Here is a 22500-nt window from a genome sequence, read left to right on the forward strand (position 1 = left end):
GTGGAACTTTTACCATCAGGACTGGGTTGCCCCCCCCCCCCCCCTTTGGGTTGTGCCGTGGCGGAGATCTTTGTGGGCTATACTCAGCCTTGTCTCAGGATGGTAAGTTGGTGGTTGAAGATATCCCTCTAGTGGTGTGGGGGCTGTGCTTTGGCAAAGTGGGTGGGGTTATATCCTTCCTGTTTGGCCCTGTCCGGGGGTGTCCTCGGATGGGGCCACAGTGTCTCCTGACCCCTCCTGTCTCAGCCTCCAGTATTTATGCTGCAGTAGTTTATGTGTCGGGGGGCTAGGGTCATATCTGGAGTACTTCTCCTTTCCTATTCGGTGTCCTGTGTGAATTTAAGTGTGCTCTCTCTAATTCTCTCTTTCTCTCTTTCTTTCTCTCTCTCGGAGGACCTGAGCCCTAGGACCATGAGTTTTTCCTAGCCACCGTGCTTCTACACCTGCATTGCTTGCTGTTTGGGGTTTTAGGCTGGGTTTCTGTACAGCACTTTGAGATATCAGCTGATGTATGAAGGGCTATATAAATACATTTGATTTGATTTGATTTGGCTGTTACAGTGACCGTATTGCCGCCACACCAGTGGTCATTAGTCATGACAGCATTCAAATTCCACGTGACCATTGAGTCACGGCAACTGCGCTCTGTAAATAAATGGCACTGATGGGCGTTAGTAGTGTTTGCAATCACAAACAAATACACTCCTCCAGGAACTAAAAATCACAGTTGGGAGAGTAAAACTAATTTACTAATTTAAGTGTTCAAACACAAACACACAGTTTGCCTAAGGCACAAAGCTCTGTGCTCTTTAGAATCTGAATCTTTCAGCAGTCTATTTATAAAGGCAGAGAAAGGGAGAGGGGTGTTTGAGGGCAATGGAAAGAAGGAAAGATAGAGGGAGAGAGAGATAAAGTTGAAGTAGAGGTATCGGGATGAGATTCAATTTACATAATATGTACATCCACTTTTCAATTTACATTAGCAACGGGAATGTCACGAGCTGAGAGAGGGTTCGAGTGATGTTCTCGCTTCGAAGCTCAAATGTACCGTAAATGTCACAGGTAGCCAGTAGGTTAATGGCCCTGCTACACTACAGCCATCGGGCGTTCGGCCTTCATCCATTGAGGAGATGCTTCCTTTGAAATGAATAAAAGCTGCTATACGTTGCGCTCGTGATGCATCGCGTCCAATTGCAGCGTCCAAGCTCAAGGATCGCTATTGTTCAATTCTTGATGGCTGACACGTGGGTTCACTCTAGTATTCTAGTGAATATGCATAAGGCCTTGACTATACACCACTGGTTATTTTACTGACATTGATGAAGTCAAGAAGCTACTAGCTAGCAGAAACTCTAGCTAGCTAGCTACATTGACGATGTTCACAATGTAAACAAAAACAACTTAAACCACTAGCAACAATTCAATGAGTAGCTTTGTGAAAACTGGACCAAAGCTACTGTATTTATGCATAGTCGATGAAATATATTAAAGATGCTCTTCCACTCTGCTCTCAAACAGCATGCTCTGTGTAGCAGGTAGAAAATGACTGATGGCGACGCGACACGTGTAGTGTAACTGAAGTGGACGTATGTAAACTATTCAAATAGCTAGCTATGCAAGCAACTTTTCATGCATCTCCCATATTACAGTCTTGATTAATGCAACAAAACCATAAAACAATCTTGAAAATTGCAACAATTCACAAGCATGGTTTATTTTCTCGTCCATGCTCAAATTGAACTGCAAGACAATAGCACAGCCAAAGTGGCACAGCTGGTAGCTAGCTAACGTTAGCTAACAACATTTGCGCCATCAAGTAACTTCCAGCATAGCAAAAATGTGTATCCCTCTCATATAAATATCAAGTACAGTAACATTATCATACAGTGTCATACATATGATACAGAGCTACAGTACCAGTCCAACGTTTGGACTGTACTCATTCAAGGATTTTGCTTTATTTTTACTATTACTACATTGTAGAATAATAGTGAAGATATCAAACTATGGAATCTATGGAATGCTTTTCCAAAAGTCTTGAAGGAGTTCCCTCATATGCTGAGGACTTGTTGGCTGCTTTTCCTTCACTCTGCGGTCCAACTCATCCCAAACCACCTCAATTGGGTTGAGGTCGGGGGATTGTGTAGGCCAGGTCATCTGATGCAGCAATCCATCACTCTCCTTCTTGGCAAAAGAGCCCTTACACAGCCTGGAGGTGTGTTGGGTCATTGTCCTGTTGAAAAACAATAGATAGTCCCACTAAGCGCAAACCAGATGGGATGGCGTATCACTGCAGAATGTTGTGGTAGCCATGCTGGTTAAGTGTGCCTTGAATTCTAAATAAATCACTGACAGTGTCACCAGCAAAGCACCCCCACACCTCCTCCTCCATGCTTCACGGTGGGAACTACACATGCAGAGATCATCCGTTCACCTACTCCACGTCTCACAAAGACATTGTGGTTGGACCCAAAATTTGGACTCATCAGACCAAAGGACAGATTTCCACCGGTCTAATGTCCATTGCTCGGGTTTCTTGGCCCAAGCAAGTCTCTTCTTATTGGTGTCCTTTAGTAGAGGTGTCTTTGCAGCAATTTGACCATGATGGCCTGATTGATGCAGCCTCCTCTGAACAGTTGATGTTGAGATGTGTCTGTTACTTGATCTCTGTGAAGCATTTAATTGGGCTGCAATTTCTGAGGCTGGTAACTCTAATGAACTTATCCTCTGCAGCAGAGGTAACTCTGGGTCTTCTTTTCCTGTGGCGTTCCTCATGACAGCCAGTTTCACCATAGCGCTTGATGGTTTTTGCGACTGCACTTAACTTTCAAAGTTCTTGAGATTTTCCGGATTAAATGAACTTGTCTTAAAGTAACGGACTGTTTATCTTTGCTTACTTGAGATGTCTTGCCATAATATGAACATGGTCTTTTACCAAATAGGCCTATCTACTGTATACCACACCTATCTTGTCACAACTGATTGTCTCAAATAAATTAAGAATTAAAGAAATTCCACAAATTAACAAGGCACACCTGTTAATTGAAATGCATTCCAGGTGACTACCTCATGAAGCTGGTTGAGAGAATTCCAAGAGTGTGCAGAGCTGTCATCAAGACAAAGGGTGGCTATATATTTGTATCTATTTATTTGTTTAACACTTTTTGTTTACTACATGATACCCTATGCATTATTTCATAGTTGTGATGTCTTACCTATTATTCTACAATGTAGAACATAGTAAAAATAAAGAAAAACCCTGGAATGAGTAGGTGTGTCCAAACTTTTGACTGGTACTGGTAGGTAGTAAGCTTATCAAAATGTTTTTATCCTCCTCACAAACTAACTTACTCGCTAAGTTAGACAGCTAGTTAGCTGAATCACAGCTAGATTTCTTTTCAGCCTACCATAGAACAAACCATGCCTCATTGAATCAAAATACATGAAAATAAGCAAATTGCGACTGAAAATTTTAATTCACTGGGCAGTTAATGCTTGCGTTCCTGCTTGCTTTTGAATCTAATTAAATTATGGTGTTCTGAGATTCCCTTAAAGTTACAGCATCAACTTCTGAGATATGGTCTTTTACTGCAATTTCTGACCAAAACTCAATAAAACAAGTCACTAATATTAAGAAATGCCTATACATTTCATTTTGCTCTGTCATTTATACTGTAGGAGTGATGGGCTCAACGAGACAATTCCCGTTTACACTGCCCTGCTTTGAGGGGGGCAACTGTCAGGCAAGTGTTGTGGGCGACCTCCGGAGGTAACGGTCGAGATATGAAAAGTGTGCATGTTTACATTACATTAAAACTGCATCCTGACCTCAGGATTTTTTTTATACCTCTGGAGAATCTCCTTAAACTCTTGTCAATGTATAAAAAAAACAACCTAAAAGGAGGACAGGAGGACAGGAGTGGAAGCCAAACGTGAGACTGGACATACCATAGGGATGGAACCAGACATGCTTAAAATGCAGAAAAAGACACACACTGTCTCGACAATGACAATCTCTGGCTCAACTGTGTGTGTCTTACCTGTTGATGAGGGGGAACAGAGACACCAGGAGATAAACGGATGGATACCACTTCAACGGCTTTATCTCCTCAGCCAAAGACACCTGGAGAGACAGAGATAGCGTTTAAATAAATACTTCACACACATACTATTTCAGAGGAGTGATAGATAAAGTCTAGATTTTGTATCAAGAGGAGACTGACAGTTGGCCATTTCCTATGGGAAAGAGAAAGAGAGAGCCATCTCCCTGGCAACATCAAAAGTGCCAACACAAGAGGTTCTGTCTTGTGTCAGCACCACCTGGTGTTTCACATACGTGTGCACGCACACACACACACAGTTTTGTATCGCTATACTTGTGGGGACCAAATAATTGATTCCCATCCAAAAACCTATTTTCCGTAACTCCTAACCCTAACCTTAACCCATACCTAACCCTAAACTTAATTCTAACCCTAATTGCAACCCTGACCCTAAACCTAACCCCTAAGCCTAAAATAGCATTTTTCCTCATGGGGAACATGCAAAATGTCTCCACTTGTCCCAATTTTCTTTGTGAGGACTTCTGGTACCCACAAGGATAGTTAAACAAAACAAAAACAAAAACAAAAACACACGCACGCACGCACGCACGCACGCACGCACACACACACACACACACACACACACACACACACACACACACACACACACACTGTTGTGTTACTCTGTGAGAGATCAGACAGGGAGAAAAGGTGTGTGAAAATGTGTGGGGAAGACAAAAACAAACAGAATCTATGTTTGTTTATACTTAGTTTAGTTGTATATGTGCGCCAATTGTTCCTTTAATGAAAAATCTGTGTTTCCACGTGAACTAAATGCAGAGAAGTAGAGACACATCTGACAAGGAATTTTAAATGACACCGCCAATAAAATCAGATAAACGAAATGAACATGATTAAAATAAACAAAATAATGATTTCATGAATTGTAAACTTTAATATAAATTGAAAGGGGTTGGAAGTTCTGTGGTGGAAAGCTTTGACACACTACTTCAGAGGAGAGAAAGTCTAGATTTTGGATACACAGGAGACTGACACAGTTGGCCATTTCTTATTGGAAAGAGAGAGAGAGAGGAGAGAGAGGAGAGAGGAGAGAGAGAGAGGAGAGAGAGGAGAGAGAGAGAGAGAGAGAGGAGAGAGAGAGAGAGAGAGAGAGAGGAGAGAGAGAGAGGAGAGAGAGATATAAAAATAGAGACCATCTCCCTGCCCGACATCAAAAGTGCCAACACAAGAGGTTCTGTCTCGTGTCAGCACCACCTGGTGTTTCACATATATGTGCACGCACACACACACACACACACACACACACACACACACACAGGGAGAAAGGGAGAGAATGTGTGTATAGTTGTATGTGTGTGCAAATGGTTCCTTTAATGAAAAATCAGTGTTTCCAGGTGAACTAAATACAAAGAAGTAGAGACACTTTTGACCAGATCGGACAAGGAATTTTAAATTACACAGCCTATAAAATCAAATAACTGCAATTAATACGATTCTAACAAAAAAATGACATTATTTAATGAATTGTAAACTTTGCTATAAATGGTAACGGTTTGGAAGTTCCCTGGTGGAAAGCTTTGACAGTCCGTTATTCCCGGTAGACTGTAGTGAGGACTGTAGCTGCCGGATGCAGACAGGGCCCACAATCGATTTGCTGCTGAATTGCTTTTTTTCTCCTAAGTACGCGGGGAGTCTGGCCAGCGCCCCTCCTCTCTCTATTTCTCTCTCTCCATCTACAAGGAGACACACACACACACACACACACACACACACACACACACACACACACACACACACACACACACACACACACACACACACACACACACACACACACACACACCCTCCACCACGAGGCAGACCCACGAGCCTCCAGACTCTTCCAACCAGGCAAAAAATTAATTACTCACTAGATAGACCCGGAGGCGCGCTAACGCACGCCTTTTAAACAATTCAAATGAAAATCACGAGAGCCCCCCGGTGGTATTTGATCTCGCCTGTGTGTGTGTGTGATCTCGTTGGTGGGGGATTTTGGAGAAAAACCTTCTAAGCTCCCACAGCGTTGCGGTACATTTTCTGCATAAATAAATGGAATGCGGGTTTAGCTGTTTAGGGATCGATTCAATCAGATCCGCATAGCGGTTGTTTAGACGGTGTCGGAACTGCGTTAGAGCCGTCAAATCCACAAGTGGCTCCTGGCATTATACCTAAAGCGGACATTGCCAATGGCTGCACAGAGTCGCATTAACAGAAATCCCATGCAGCCTTGTTAACAAATTGGAACACTGCTATGTGAGATGTGATCTACACCTCAATTAGGATGACAGATGTAATCTACACCTCCGTTAGGATGACAGACGTAATCTACACCTCCGCTAGGATGACAGACGTAATCTACACCTCCGCTAGGATGACAGACGTAATCTACACCTCCGATAGGATGACAGAGGTAATCTACACCTCTGCTAGGATGACAGACGTAATCTACACCTCCGCTAGGATGACAGAGGTAATCTACACCTCCGCAAGGATGACAGAGGTAATCTACACCTCCGCTAGGATGACAGAGGTAATCTACACCTCCGCTAGGATGACAGAGGTAATCTACACCTCCGTTAGGATGACAGACGTAATCTACACCTCCGCTAGGATGACAGAGGTAATCTACACCTCCGCTAGGATGACAGAGGTAATCTACACCTCCGCTAGGATGACAGAGGTAATCTACACCTCCGCTAGGATGACAGACGTAATCTACACCTCCGCTAGGATGACAGACGTAATCTACACCTCCGTTAGGATGACAGGCATAATCTACACCCCCTAATTTAGTTTAATAATTTTTACATTTGAGCATAATTATATCTATACAGCCTACACTTTCTCCTTCCGCACTTCTAGCAGGAGTGGGCGCGTGTGGCTTCGTGACAATGATTGCAAGCGCAGCTACACACCAATTTGACTACTCCAACGCAGTTCCACCTCCGACACGCCAAAACATCCGCTATGCGGGTGTCTGTTATCACCGGGTAACGCTTGATCTGATTGAAAACAGGCAACTTCGTCAATGTGAAAAATGTGCGCTGAGCCTGGTGACCGACCTTAACATATGGGGCTAGGCATCTCTATGTCTCTACTCCCCACTCAACCTGACACTGTCTCATGCATGACAAACTAATCCTAAACCCAGAGGTCTTGTTGTGCTGGAGCACACACACATTACCATGAGAAAGACGAAGGACGTGATACTCCACCAACCACAACACCACCTAGGTTTTTAAATCAAACACCAGGACTAAGTAGAATACTACACAATGTTTGTGTTAAAAGATCTTCCATGTGTGTGGTGTTTTTAATCACAGCTCTCGCGTGTCAGAGGCCTGGTGCTCCTCGGGAGCGGAGGATAATGAAACAGTAATTATGTGCATGGCTGAGAGTCTGATGGCCCTCAGTTAATGACGCACATTAGCCACAGTAATGGGTAAATCCATTTGAATTCAATCACTTTTTGACACCACCCCTTTTGATTTGAACGAAACCTTCCATACATATTTGCCCGTTGCAGAAGTGATCAGAAAGTGGCTTTTTGGACCTGAATGACAAAACATTAAAGAGATAAAAGTTACATTAAAGGTGCTCAAAGTTGACCCATTTTGCATCCCCCACCATACCATAAAACATCCATGTCTTCATCACAGGAACATATAAACGGTAGAGATTGATATAATACCATTTGAAAGACGAATTTTAATTGTATTCCCTTTTTAGTACATTTATCAGCCAAATCCTGACACCCACCAAGACTCTAGAGCATATTGTGTCTCAACTGATGGTGGCCACAACACAAACGATTATGTAAAGTATGGTCTAAGCTACAACATATGCAAATACGTGTTGTTAGATAATTGACATTAAAGGTAAAACAATGTCATAACTTGTATTAAAACATTTTGTTGAGAAATTATACCATATTTTGGCCACCTGTGTGTCAGCTTCAAAATGATATCAAACTCAACCATTGTATCTCTTCCAGTGATGAAGACATGGATGTCATGGTAGGATGGGGGATGCTAAATGGATCCACTTTGAGCACCTCTATCTCCTGAAGGTTTTGTCATTCAGGTCCAAAAAGGCACTTTCTGAACACTTCTTCCATGGGCAAACATGTCTGGAAGGGTGCTGTCAGAAAGGGATTGAATTCAAATAGATTGACCCTAATAAGAGCTTCTCTCGCTCTACCACACATGGAGCACAGAGAGCCAATGTAAAGGCGCACAGAAGAAGAACTGTGCCGTTCGCACTACCCTCTGTAGTGCCTTGCGGTCGGAGGCCGAGCAGTTGCCGTACCAGGCAGTGATGCAACCAGATGCTCTCGATGGTGCAGCTGTAGAATCTTTTGAGGACTCATGCCAAATCGTTTTAGTCCCCTGAGGGGGAATAGGCTTTGTCGTGCCCTCTTCACGACTGTCTTGGTGTGCTTGGACCATGTTAGTTTGTTGGTGATGTGGACGCCAAGGAACTTGAAGCTCTCAACCTGCTTCACTACAGCCCCGTCGATGAGAATGGGGCATGCTCGGTCCTCTTTTTCCTGTAGTCCACAATCATCTCCTTTGTCTTAATCACGTTGAAGGGAGAGGTTGTTGTCCTGGCACCACACGGCCAGGTCTCTGACCTCCTACCTATAGGCTGTCTTGTCATTGTCGGTGATCAGGCCTACCACTGTTGCGTCATCTGCAAACTTAATGATGGTGTTGGAGTCGTGCCTGGCCTTGCAGTCGTGGGTGAACAGGGAGTACAGGATGGGACTGAGCACGCACCCCTGAGGGGCCCCCGTGATGAGGATCAGCGTGGCGGATATGTTGATACCTACCCTTACCACCTGGGGGCGGCCCGTCAGGAAGTTCAGAATCCAGTTGCAGAGGGAGGTGTTTAGTCCCAGGGTCATTAGCTTAGTGATGAGCTTTGAGGGAACTATGGTGTTGAACACTGAACTGTAGTCAACAAATAACAAATTGGAGTGGGTCTAGGGTTTGCTCACAGTACACGTCCTGGTAATCCGTCTGGCACTGTGGCCTTGTGAATGTTGACCTGTTTAAAAGGTCTTAATCCCATCGGCTTCTTCTCTGCGGAGAGCGTGATTACACAGTCTTCCAGAACAGCGTTATTTGCCTCGAAGTGATCATAGAAGTAGTTTAGCTTGTCTGGTAGGCTCGTGTCACTGGGCAGCTCTAGCTGTACTTCCCTTTGTAGTCTGTAATAGTTTGCAAGCCTTGCCACATCCGACGAGCGTCAGAGCTGGTGTGGTATGATTCGATCTTAGTCCTGTATTGACACTTTGCCTGTTTGAAGGTTCGTCGGAGATCATAGCGGGATTTATTATAAGCTTCCAGGTTAGAGTCGAGCTCCTTGAAAGCGGCAGCTCTAGCCTTTCGCACAGTGAGGATGCTGCCTGTAATCCACGGCTTCTGGTTGGGGTATGTACGTACGGTCATTGTGGGGACGACATCATCAATGCACTTATTGATGAAGCCAGTGACTGATGTGGTGTACTCCTCAATGGCATCGGAGGAATCCCGGGAACATATTCCAGTCTGTGATAGCAAAACAGTCCTGTAGTTCAGCATCTGCTTCATCTGACCACTTTTTTATTGATCTAGTCACTGGAGCTTCCTGCTTTAATTTTTATTTGTAAGCAGGAATCAGGAGGATAGCATTATGGTCAGATTTGCCAAATGGAGGGCGAGGCAGAACCTTGTATGCATCTCTGTGTGTGGAGTAAAGGTGGTCCAGAGTTTTTTTCCCCTCTGGTTGCACATCTAACATGCTGATAGAAATTTGGTAAAACGGATTTAAGTTTCCCTGCATTAAAGTCCCCGGCTACTAGGAGCGCCGCCTCTGGGTGAGCATTTTCTTGTTTGCTTATGGTGGAACACAGCTAATTGGTGGAACAATGCTGTCTTAGTGCCAGCCTCTGACTGTGGTGGTATGTAAACAGCTACGAAAAATACAGATGAAAACTCTATAGGTAGATAGTGTGGTCTAAAGCTTATCATGAGATACTCTACCTCAGGCCAGCGATAGCTTGAGACTTCCTTAGATATCATGCACCAGCTGTTATTTACAAAAATACATAGACCACCACACCTCGTCTTACCAGACGCTGCTGTTCTGTCCTGCCGTTACAGCGTTTAACCAGCCAGCTGTGTGTTGATAGTGTCGTCATTCAGCCATGACTCCGTGAAGCATAAGATATTCTAGTTTTGAATGTCCCGTTGGTAGTTTAATCTTCTGTGTAGGTCATCTATTTTAATCTCCAAAGATTGCATGTTTACTAGTAGAATGGAAGGAAGTGGAGTTTTATTAGATCGCCTACGAATTCTCAGAAGGCAGCCTGCCCTCTGGCCCCTTTTTCTTCACCTCCTCTTCAGGGAAATCACGGGGATCTGGGCCTGTTCCAGAGGAAGCAGCATATTGTTCACGTCAGGCTCGTTCAAGGAAAAAAAGGATTCTGCCAGTACGTGGTAAGTAATCGCAGTCCTGATGTCATTTTCAGTCATAAAAGACGGTAGCGCCGACATTATGTACAAAATAAGTAAACAATAAGTTACAAAAAACGCCAATAAACAAACAAAAAAATACAATCGGTTGGGGACACGTAAAACTTCTGCCTTCTTCTACGGCTCCATCACAAACAAATATATGCATACAAACACACACGTGCACACATACACACAGCAGCTGTGTTCGTGACTGTAAGCAGAGCTACTGCTGAACAGTAAAGAAACACCCATTCAAGATAAAGAACAAGCTCCCAATGTTTTCTTTCTGAGAGCACTGTGTGTGTCTTTGTGTGTGTGTGTGTGTGCGTTTGTCCGCTCTTTCAAATGGCCTGTGTCTCACTTGTCTGTGTGTGGGGTGTAGCCCACGTTTGTTGTAGACCTTGCGTCTAAGTGTGTGTGTGTGTCCCAGACACAGCACTGCGATTCAAGTCTCTGATAACCACCGTATTAGCCAAGTATGAATGTTGCCACGAGAGGGAGAGTGAGAGAGAGGGAGAGAGAGTGAAAGAGAGAGCAAAACAGAGCCAGAGAGAAAGACACAAGGGAGAGGGGGAGGAGGAGAGACATATGGAGTGAGTAAGAGAGAAATAACACACACAAGTGTGTGAGAGACGAGAAACGAGAGAGGGAGGAGGGAGACCGAGCAAAAAAGAAAGAAAATAGAGCTAGTGAGCGGAAAAGAGAGAGGGAGAGAAAGAGAGAGACAGAGCGGAAGAGAGAGAGAGAGAGAGAGAGAGAGAGAGAGCGGAAAAGAGAGAGAAACAGAGAGAGAGCGGAAAAGAGAGAGAAACAGAGAGAGAAACAGAGAGAGAGCGGAAAAGAGAGAGAGAAACAGAGAGAGAGCGGAAAAGAGAGAGAGAAACAGAGAGAGAGCGGAAAATAGAAAGAGAAACAGAGAGAGAGCGGAAAAGAGAAACAGAGAGCGGAAAAGAGAGAGAGAAACAGAGAGAGCGGAAAAGAGAGAGAGAAACAGAGAGAGAAACAGAGAGAGAGCGGAAAAGAGAGAGATAAACAGAGAGAGAGCGGAAGAGAGAAACAGAGAGAGAGCGGAAAAGAGAGAGAGAAACAGAGAGAGAGCGGAAAAGAGAGAGAAACAGAGAGAGAGCGGAAAAGAGAGAGAGAAACAGAGAGAGAAACAGAGAGAGAGCGGAAAAGAGAGAGATAAACAGAGAGAGAGCGGAAAAGAGAGAGAGAAACAGAGAGAGAGCGGAAAAGAGAGAGAGAAACAGAGAGAGAGCAGAAAAGAGAGAGAGAAACAGAGAGAGAAACAGAGAGAGAGCGGAAAAGAGAGAGAGAAACAGAGAGAGAGCGGAAAAGAGAGAGAGAAACAGAGAGAGAGAAACAGAGAGAGCGGAAAAGAGAGAGAGAAACAGAGAGAGAAACAGAGAGAGAGCGGAAAAGAGAGAGAGAAACAGAGAGAGAAACAGAGAGAGAGCGGAAAAGAGAGAGAAACAGAGAGAGAGCGGAAAAGAGAGAGAGAAACAGAGAGAGAGACAGAGAGAGAGCGGAAAAGAGAGAGAGTTGAGGGTGGCTAGAGTAGAGTGAGGGAAATGGCCACAGGCAGCAGTTTGAGATACCTATCAGGGGCTCTGTTTTACACCTGCTGACACACACACGTACACACACATACACACACACTAGAAAGCAGTGGCTAGGTAGCAGCAAGAGAGAGAGAGGGGGGGTGGGGGTGTTGTTTTAGAACATCACACAGCGCGTGCATAAACACTCATAAATATTCATGTCCATGAACCTGGCCTGCTGCTTTATTCATACGCTCATTCTGAGTGTGTGTGTGTGTGTGTGTGTGTGTGTGAGACAGAGATAGAGTGAGAGCTGATGATTAATTCATGCGTTGAGTTACACAGATACCCTTTACAAACAGACTTTACGGTATGGTGCCTTGTAAGAAAAAAAGAAAGAAAAAAAAAAACTGCCAATTTTTTTTAGAGCCCAATTCATAAAGTCCCATTCGACCATACTCTTGCCAGGATAAGCTTCTTATATCTCCCGTACACATGCCGGCAAGTTTAGGAGTGAGCCAATGTGGGTGGACATCTATTTGAATAAATCCATTGAATATACACAATCACAATCCATTATTAATTTGTTTTTTCAGGTCCTAAGAAACATAAGACTAATAAAATGTATTTTCAAATGGATAGAATGGCATATTTTCAGTTTAATGATGTAACTGGTCTGTGCAGCCTATATGCTACATGGCTGATCCATGAACATGAAATCAATAGTTATTATGTTAATTAAACAAGACAAGACAACTCTTAGGCTACCCTGATCACAGTCAACACACATTTATTTTACAGTAGGCTAAGAATATAAAGAAATATAAAAAATAATAAAAATAATATTTTTTCCACACATCATGCCACATCATGGCAAAGTGTGGAACCACTGACATATAAAAAAATAGGTGATATTTTGAAAGAGCCCAAGGCAGCCCCATGCTTTTTCGATCCACATTTCATCTCTTTCCTACCCTCACTTCACTTTGTTAGGGAGCAGGCGTAGGGTCTTCCATTGAAAGCATCTTCATCATGATATCGACAGAAAATAATAGTCTGGTGTTATATTTCACAACCTCCGCTGTCTTTTGGAGTTGCGTAAAGGCCTATGGGATCGAGGAAAATAATAGTCCGACACTTGATTTAGGCTCCATTATGGCTAAATGTTTCTCATCAGTGACAGACGAGCAAACGAATAGATGAGCTACACCACCTGCACTTATTTTCCCAGACACAGAATTAACCAAAGATGAATTCAGTCAAATAAAATCACATTGATAGATGAAGACAAATCACAGGCTTTTGGTCGGGAGTACACCTAGGCTTAAGTGCAAAATAATCCACTTGTTAAGCTATATACTACAGTATGCTATATACAGTGCATTTGGAAAGAATTCAGACCCCTTGACTTTTTCCACATTTTTGTTACATTACAGCCTTATTCTAAAATGAATACAAGTTTTTATTCCCCCTCATAAATCTACACACAAACACCCCATAATGACAAAAGAGAAAACAGGTTTTTAGAAAGTTTGGATAAAAAAAAGAACAAAAATTAAATAACTAATTATTCAGACTTTTTGCTATGAGACTCGAAATTGAGCTCAGGTGCATCCTGTTTCCATTGATCATCCTTGAGATGTTTCTACAACTTGATTGGAGTCCACCTGGGGTAAATTCAATTGATTGGACATGATTTAGAAAGGTACACACCTGTCTATATACATTCCCACAGTCGACAGTGCATGTCAGAGAAAAAAACAAGTAATGAGGTCAAAGAAATTATCCATAGAGCGCCGAGACAAGATTATGTCGAGGCACAGATCTGGGGAAAGGTACCAAAACATTTCTGGAGCATTGAAGGTCCCCAAGAACACAGTGGCTGTTATGGAAGAAGTTTGGAACCACCAAGACTATTCCTAGAGCTGGCCGCCCAGCCAAACTGAGCAATCAGGAGAGAAGGGCCTTGGTGACCAAGAACCCAATGGTCACTCTGACAGAGCTATAGAGTTCATCTGTGGAGATAGGAGAACCTTCCAGAAGGACAACCATCTCTGCATCACTCCACCAATCAGGCCTTTATGGTAGTGGCCAGACAGAAGCCACTCCTCAGTAAAAGGCACATGACATCTGCTTGGAGTAAAGGACTCTCAGACCATGAGAAACAAGATTCTCTGGTTTGATGAAACCAAGATTGAACTCTTTGGCCTGAATGCCAAGAGTCACGTCTGGAGGAAACCTGGCACCATCCCTACGGTGAAGCATGGTAGTGGTAGCATCGTGCTGTGAGGATGCTTTTCAGCGGAGGGGACTGGGAAACTAGTCAGGATTGAGGGAAAGATGAACGCAGAAAAGTACACATAGATCCTTGATGAAAATCTACTTCAGAGTGCTCAGAACCTAAGACTGGGGGTGAAGGTTCACCTTCCAACAGGACAACAGCCCTAAGCACATCAAGACAATGCAGGAGTGGCTTTGGGACAAGACTTTGAATATCCTTGATGTGTCCTATATGGAGCATTGGTGGCAAATCTGATGGCAAATCTGATGGCCAAATGGTAAAGAACATCTAGCCGCTCGAGAGCATCCTTACCTGCCAATCTGTAAATTGCGTCTCCGTAATCTAATATGGGTAGAGTGGTCATCTGAATCAGGGTTAGTTTGGCAGCTGGGGTGAAAGAGGAGCGACTACGATAGAGGAAACCAGGTCTAGATGTAACTTTAGCCTGCAGCTTTGATATGTGCTGAGAGAAGGACAGTATACAGTCTAGCCAAACTCCCAAGTACTTGTATGAGGTGACTACCTCAAGCTCCAAACCCTCAGAGGTAGTAATCACACCGGTGGGGAGAGGGGCATTTTTCTTACCAAACCACATGATCTTTGGGTTGGAGGTGTTCAGAACAAGGTTAAGGGTAGAGAAAGCTTGTTGGACACTAAGAAAGCTTTGTTTTAGAGCATTTAAGACAAAATACAGGGAGGGGCCAGCTGAGTATAAGACTGTATCATCCGCATATAAATGGATGAGAGAGCTTCCTACTGCTTGAGCTATGTTGTTGATGTAAATTGAAAAGAGCGTGGGGCCTAGGATCGAGTCTTGGGGTACACCCTTGGTGACAGGCAGTGGCTGAGAGAGTAGATGTTCTTACTTTATACACTGCACTCTTTGAGAGAGGTAGTTAGCAAACCAGGCTATAAAAAAAACTATAACATACACTCAAAGCACGGGGTCAGGGGTACAACTGCTCCCTGGCGAGTAAGAATCTACCAAACAGGACCTCAGCTAATCCAACATACACTCTAATCCACAAAACGGCCGTGTGTGTGTGTGTGCGCGCGCGCGCGGCTTAGATTCCAGGAACATTTCAGTAGATGAGGGAACTCATTTTAAAAACCAATCAATGACTGACTTGAGTAATGAAAATTATGGGTCTTTACCTTTCTCCTCTCCCTCTCTGGGTTGAAGGTGCCAAACCACGACTGCATCTGAGGAAGGAGCACAAAGAACACACTGTCGGAGTCCCGTTTGGTAGACACACACAAGTACTTCACCTGAGACTGGAGGAAAGTTAAATAAGCCTCATTTAATCCACTGTCAGTCAAGGCTGAAGCGCATCCAGGGAACGAACGAACGAACGAACACACACACACACACACACACACACACACACACACACACACACACACACACACACACACACACACACACACACACACACACACACACACACACACACACACACACACACACACACACACACACACACACACACACACACACACACACACACCTACTCAAAGCTGAGGTAGACAGGGAATGCTTTAACAACCAAAACAAAACAGCTCCCACCTCTCCAAAGAGCATTACTGATCACAGCTGAGTCTACCACTAAAGGGACGGGGGAGGGGGGGATAGAGAGGGAGATAGAGAGAGGGTAGAGAGAAAGAGATACAGAAGCATAGAGAGAATGAAAAAAAGAGAGAACGTTGGATAGATATGGATAAAAAAAAGAAGAGACAGACACGGGTGGCCAGCCCAGACATCTCAAGAAAGGAGACTAGATTGTTCATTCTTTCTTTCTCTCCCTCCATTTCATCTCGGGGGAAGTCCAGCAACAATAGAAAGCTCAATCGGGAATCAGCTACTCCTCAAGACACACACACAGTGTGTGGTTTACACAATCAAGAGCAATCTAAACAGAGGAGTCTGTGAAGAGCCTCTGTCAGCCATGGACACGCACGCACGCACGCACGCACGCACGCACGCACACACACAAACACATATACTCTGACACACACGTACTCTTACACAGAGACAGAGAGACAGAGAGAGAGCGACAGAGAGAGAGAGCGACAGAGAGAGAGAGCGACAGAGAGAGAGAGAGAGAGAGAGAGAGAGAGAGAGAGAGAGAGAGATCGGCACACATTCATTCTGTTCAACTATTTAGCAACTCAGCGTTGCCATGGTTTCTCTGTCTGCACTACAGCTCTCGTCATTGGATGTTTGTGTGTGTGTGTAGTCGTGTGTTTGTGTAATTTCTACCTGTATATGTGTGTGTGTGTGTGTGTGTGTGTGTGTGTGTGTGTGTGTGCTAGGAGGTTAGAGTGAGGATGAGTGTTTATTTACACATGAGAGAGAGAGTCAGATAGCATGAAAGAATGATAGACAATGGCCGCCTATCTAACCACCTTAGACAAAGGTTGCTTGTGTGTGTACGACAATGATGTTGTCTGTCATCTACCCTTGCATAGAAGCATGTGTGAGAATCTCTAATTTTGTTGATGAATCCTCCTCATGAGAGCTAGAGGATCCCCTCCTGCACACAAAGAATTCCTTAAAAGAGCTAGGTTTCCATCCAATTGACGACAGATTTTCATGTGAATATTCAAAAAGTCACATAAATAAAATAGGCGAATTTTCCCACCAGAGACGTGTTTCCATCAAATGGACTTGTTGCGGATAAAAGCCTGTGTCTGATGACGCATATAAAACTGACTTTTGTGAATAAATTCCGAACAAAAAATACAAGTTAAATGGATTTACAACTGTAGGTTTTGACCCAAATTTTTTTGCATTTAGCGAATGTGCCCACTCTGGTATTGGCACGTACGCTCTAGCTAACAGCTCGCAGATATAGCCTACATGATGAGATTATTATGGACAAAAGACCAAGATTATTTTAAATTGAACAAAAAGTAAAGGGTTGGTTTCAGGTTTTACGAGCTGAAATAAAAGATCCCAGAAATTGTTCATACGCACAAAAAGCTTATTTCTCTCAAATATTGTGCACAAATTTGTTCACATCCCTGTTAGTGAGTATTCCTCCTTTTCCAAGATAATCCATCCACATGAAAGATGTGGTATATCAAGAAGCTGATTAAACAGCATGATGATTACAGAGGTGCACCTTGTGCTGGGGACAATAAAAGGCCACTCTAAAATGTGTAGTTTTGTCACACAACACAGTGCCACAGATGTCTCAAGTTTTGAGGGAGCGTGCAATTGATATGCTGACTGCAGGCATGTCCACCAGAGCGGTTGCCAGAACATTGAATGTTAATTTCTCTTCCATAAGCCGCCTCCAATGTCGTTTTAGAGAATTTGGCAGTACGCCCAACCGGCCTCAGAACCGCAGACTGTGTGTAACAATGCTAGCCCAGGACCTCCACATCCGGGAACGCCTAAGACCAGCCACCCGGACAACTGATGAAACTGTGGGTTTACACAACCAAAGAATTTCTGCATAAATTGTCAGAAACCGTCTCAGGGAAGATTATCTGCGTGCTCGTCGTCCTCACCAGGGTCATGACCTGACTGCAGTTTGGCATCGTAACCGACTTCAGTCGGAAAATGCTCACCTTCGATGGCCACTGGCACGCTGGAGAACACTGAATCCAGGTTTCAACTGTACCGGGCAGATGGTGTCGTGTGGGTGAGCGGTTTGCTGATCAACATTGTGAACAGTGCTCCATGGTTGTGGTGGGGTTATGGTATGGGAACGCATAAGCTACGGACAATGAACACAATTGCATTTTATCAATGGCAATCAATGCACAGAGATACAGTGACGAGATCCTGAGGCCCATTGTAGTGCCATTCATCCACCACCATCACTTCATGTTTCAGCATGATAATCCACGGCCCCATGTTGCAAGGATCTGTATACAATTCCTGGAAGCTGAAAATGTCCCAGTTCTTCCATGGCCTGCATGTTCACCAGACATGTCACCCATTGAGCATATTTGACATGCTCTGGATCGACATGTACGACAGCGTGTTCCAGTTCCCACCAATATCCAGCAACTTCGCACAGAAGAAGAAGAGGAGTGGGACAACATTCCACAGGCCACAATCAACAGCTTGATCAACTCTATGCGAAGGAAATGTGTCGCGCTGCATGAGGTAAATTGTGGTCACACCAGATACTGACTGGTTTTCTGATCCCTACTTTTTTCTTCAAGGCATCCGTGACCAATATATCTGTATTCCCAGTCATGTGAAATCCATAGATTAGAGCCTAATGAATTTAGTTCATTTGACTGATTTCCTTATATGAACTGTAACTCAGTAAAATCTTTGAAATTGTTGCATGTTGCGTTTACATTTTCACCACCCTGTGAAGTTCATCATAACTTATTTCATCTGTAGCCTAATAAACCAGCTTGGTCTCATAGACTAGACGTAACATAGTCAATGTAAATCCAGGATATTAAAATTAGTATGATATATCACGTTTGGTATGGTCACATAAGACAGGTTAGTTAAGGCAAAAACTAATGTAAGGTGGTTGGTCGGGGTGGATCGGTAGGCGTATAAGTGTTTCCACCACCATTTCTCACATAATTAATTTTACAGACACAAAAAGATCCCACCTTGTCTAGCGTATCTTGTTTTGTGGACATTTGGAAAGTTTACAGACAAAGTAGCTTTTCCCATCAAGCCTGTCGTGACATTTTTATCCTTTACTTGCATGATAAGGTTGGATGGAAAACGGGTTTCTGATCAAATGATTCTGGATATGTTCTATCCTGCTTTCATAAACATCTGAATTATTAATAGTTTGAGCTCCTCCTAGTTAATTTTCCTAATTTCTCCATCTCTCTATCTTTTTATCTCTCTTCCTCCCTCGCTTTCTTTTCTTTCTCTGGTCCGCCTGACTTTCTTATCCTCTCTCTCTCTCTCTATTCCTTCGCCTCAAAGTTTTAGAAATCATTTCAAGTGAGACCATCTGCAGCTGTGAGGAGATAAGACTTGAGCTCTTCATAAATATGATCGAAAGAGAGAGAACTAGAGACAGTGTGAGAGAGAGAGAAATAGAGAGACAGTGAGAGAGAGAGAAATAGAGAGACAGTGAGAGAGATAGAGAACCTAGAGACAGTGAGAGAGAGAGAGAGAGGGAACTAGAGAGAGAGAGAGAGAGACAGTGAGAGAGACAGAGAGAGAACTAGAGACAGTGAGAGAGAGAGAGAGGGAGAGAGAGAACTAGAGACAGTGAGAGAGAGAGAGAGAACTAGAGACAGTGAGAGAGAGAGAGAGAGAGAGAGAGAGAGAGAGAGAGAACTAGAGACAGTGAGAGAGAGAGAGAGAGAACTAGAGGCAGTGAGAGAGAGAGAGAGAGAGAGAGAGAGAGAACTAGAGACAGTGAGAGAGAGAGAGAGAGAGAGAGAGAGCGAGAGAGAGAGAAATAGAGACAGTGTGAGAACTAGAGACAGTGAGAGAGGGGGGGAGAGAGAGAGAGAGAACTAGAGACAGTGAGAGAGAGAGAGAGAGAGAGAGAGAGAGAGAGAGAAATAGAGACAGTGTGAGAGAGAGAGAGAGAGAGAGAGAACTAGAGACAGTGAGAGGGAGAGAGAGAGAGAGAGAGAGAGAGAGAGAGAACTAGAGACAGTGAGAGGGGGAGAGAGAGAGAGAGAGAGAGAGAGAGAGAACTAGAGACAGTGAGAGACGGGGAGAGAGAGAGAGGACTAGAGACAGTGAGAGAGAGAGAGAGAGAGAGAGATAGAGAGAGAGAGAGAGAGAGAGAACCTAGAGACAGTGAGAGAGAGAGAGAACTAGAGAGAGAGAGAGAGAGAGAGAACACTAGAGACAGTGAGAGAGAGAGAGAACTAGAGACAGTGAGAGAGAGAGAGAGAGAGAGAACTAGAGACAGAGAGAGAACTAGAGACAGTGAGAGAGAGAGAGAACTAGAGACAGTGAGAGAGAACTAGAGACAGTGAGAGAGGGGAGAGAGAGAGAACTAGAGACAGTGAGAGAGAGAGAGAGAGAACTAGAGACAGTGAGAGAGAGAGAGAACTAGAGACAGTGAGAGAGAGAGATAACTAGAGACAGTGAGAGAGAGAGATAACTAGAGACAGTGAGAGAGAGAGAGAACTAGAGACAGTGAGAGAGAGAGAGAGAAATAGAGACAGTGAGAGAGAGAGAGAGAACTAGAGACAGTGAGAGAGGGGGAGAGAGAGAGAGAGAGAGAGAGATAGAGAGAGAGAGAGAGAGAGAGAGAAATAGAGACAGTGAGAGAGAGAGAGAACTAGAGACAGTGAGAGAGGGGGAGAGAGAGAGAGAACTAGAGATAGTGAGAGAGAGAGAGAGAGAGAACTAGAGACAGTGAGAGAGAGAGAGAACTAGAGACAGTGAGAGAGAGAGAGAACTAGAGACAGTGAGAGAGAGAGAGAGAGAGAGAGAGAGAGAGAGAGAGAGAGAGAGAGAGAGAGAGAGAGAGAGAGAGAAATGCCATCAAAAGAAACATCAATTTCAACATACCAATTAGGATCTGGCTAAAAATACTTGAATCAGTCATAGAGCCCATTGCCCTTTATGGTTGTGAGGTCTGGGGTCCGCTCACCAACCAAGACTTCACAAAATGGGACAAACACCAAATTGAGACTCTGCATGCAGAATTCTGCAAAAATATCCTCCGTGTACAACGTAGAACACCAAATAATGCATGCAGAGCAGAATTAGGCCGATACCCACTAATTATCAAAATCCAGAAAAGAGCCGTTAAATTCTACAACCACCTAAAAGGAAGCGATTCACAAACCTTCCATAACAAAGCCATCACCTACAGAGAGATGAACCTGGAGAAGAGTCCCCTAAGCAAGCTGGTCCTGGGGCTCTGTTCACAAACACAAACACACCCTACAGAGCCCCAGGACAACAGCACAATTAGACCCAACCAAATCATGAGAAAACAAAAAGATAATTACTTGACACATTGGAAAGAATTAACAAAAAAACAGAGCAAACTAGAATGCTATTTGGCCCTAAACAGAGAGTACACAGCGGCAGAATACCTGACCACTGTGACTGACCCAAAATTAAGGAAAGCTTTGACTATGTACAGACTCAGTGAGCATAGCCTTGCTATTGAGAAAGGCCGCCGTAGGCAGACATGGCTCTCAAGAGAAGACAGGCTATGTGCTCACTGCCCACAAAATGAGGTGGAAACTGAGCTGCACTTCCTAACCTCCTGCCCAATGTATGACCATATTAGAGAGACATATTTCCCTCAGATTACACAGATCCACAAAGAATTCGAAAACAAATCCAAATTTGAAAAACTCCCATATCTACTGGGTGAAATTCCACAGTGTGCCATCACAGCAGCAAGATTTGTGACCTGTTGCCACGAGAAAAGGGCAACCAGTGAAGAACACACACCATTGTAAATACAACCCATATTTATGCTTATTTATTTTATCTTGTGTCCTTTAACCATTTGTACATTGTTTGTGTAATGTTTACTGTTCATTTTTGTTGTTTTTCACTTTATATATTAACTTTGTATGTTGTCTACCTCACTTGCTTTGGCAATGTTAACACGTTTCCCATGCCAATAAAGCCCTTGAATTGAATTGAATTGAATTGAACTAGAGACAGTGAGAGAGAGAGAACTAGAGAGAGAGAGAGAGAGAGAGAGAGAACTAGAGACAGTGTGAGAGAGAGAGAGAGAACTAGAGACAGTGAGAGAGAGAGAGAGAGAGAACTAGAGACAGTGAGAGAGAGAGAGAGAGAGAGAGAGAGAGAGAGAGAGAGGGAGAGAGAGAGAGAACTGGAGACAGTGAGAGAGAGAGAGAACTAGAGACAGTGAGAGAGAGAGAGAAATAGAGACAGTGAGAGAGTGAGCGAGAGAGAGAGAACTAGAGACAGTGAGAGAGAGAGAGAGAGAAATAGAGAGAGAGAGAACCTAGAGACAGTGAGAGAGAGAGAGAGAGAACTAGAGACAGTGAGAGAGAGAGAGAACTAGAGACAGTGAGAGAGAACTAGAGACAGTGAGAGAGAGAGAGAACTAGAGACAGTGAGAGAGAACTAGAGACAGTGAGAGAGGGGGAGAGAGAGAGAACTAGAGACAGTGAGAGAG

The 22500-nt window shown here is 43.8% G+C and overlaps 1 protein-coding gene across 1 annotated transcript in view; it reads right to left on the bottom strand.

Annotated features, from left to right (window-relative positions):
• Positions 1–22500, bottom strand: part of LOC139380678 (cyclic AMP receptor-like protein A) — a 115060-nt gene that overhangs the window by 45507 nt on the left and 47053 nt on the right. Inside the window, exons 10-11 of the mRNA XM_071123605.1 lie at positions 15581–15628; positions 4041–4123 (exon numbers count right to left, since the gene is read on the bottom strand). Coding sequence (XP_070979706.1) covers positions 4041–4123; positions 15581–15628 — 131 coding nt within the window. The remainder of the gene's footprint in view (positions 1–4040; positions 4124–15580; positions 15629–22500) is intronic.

Source organism: Oncorhynchus clarkii, chromosome 22 (assembly GCF_045791955.1).
Source record: "Oncorhynchus clarkii lewisi isolate Uvic-CL-2024 chromosome 22, UVic_Ocla_1.0, whole genome shotgun sequence".
NCBI classification, from domain to species: domain Eukaryota; kingdom Metazoa; phylum Chordata; class Actinopteri; order Salmoniformes; family Salmonidae; genus Oncorhynchus; species Oncorhynchus clarkii.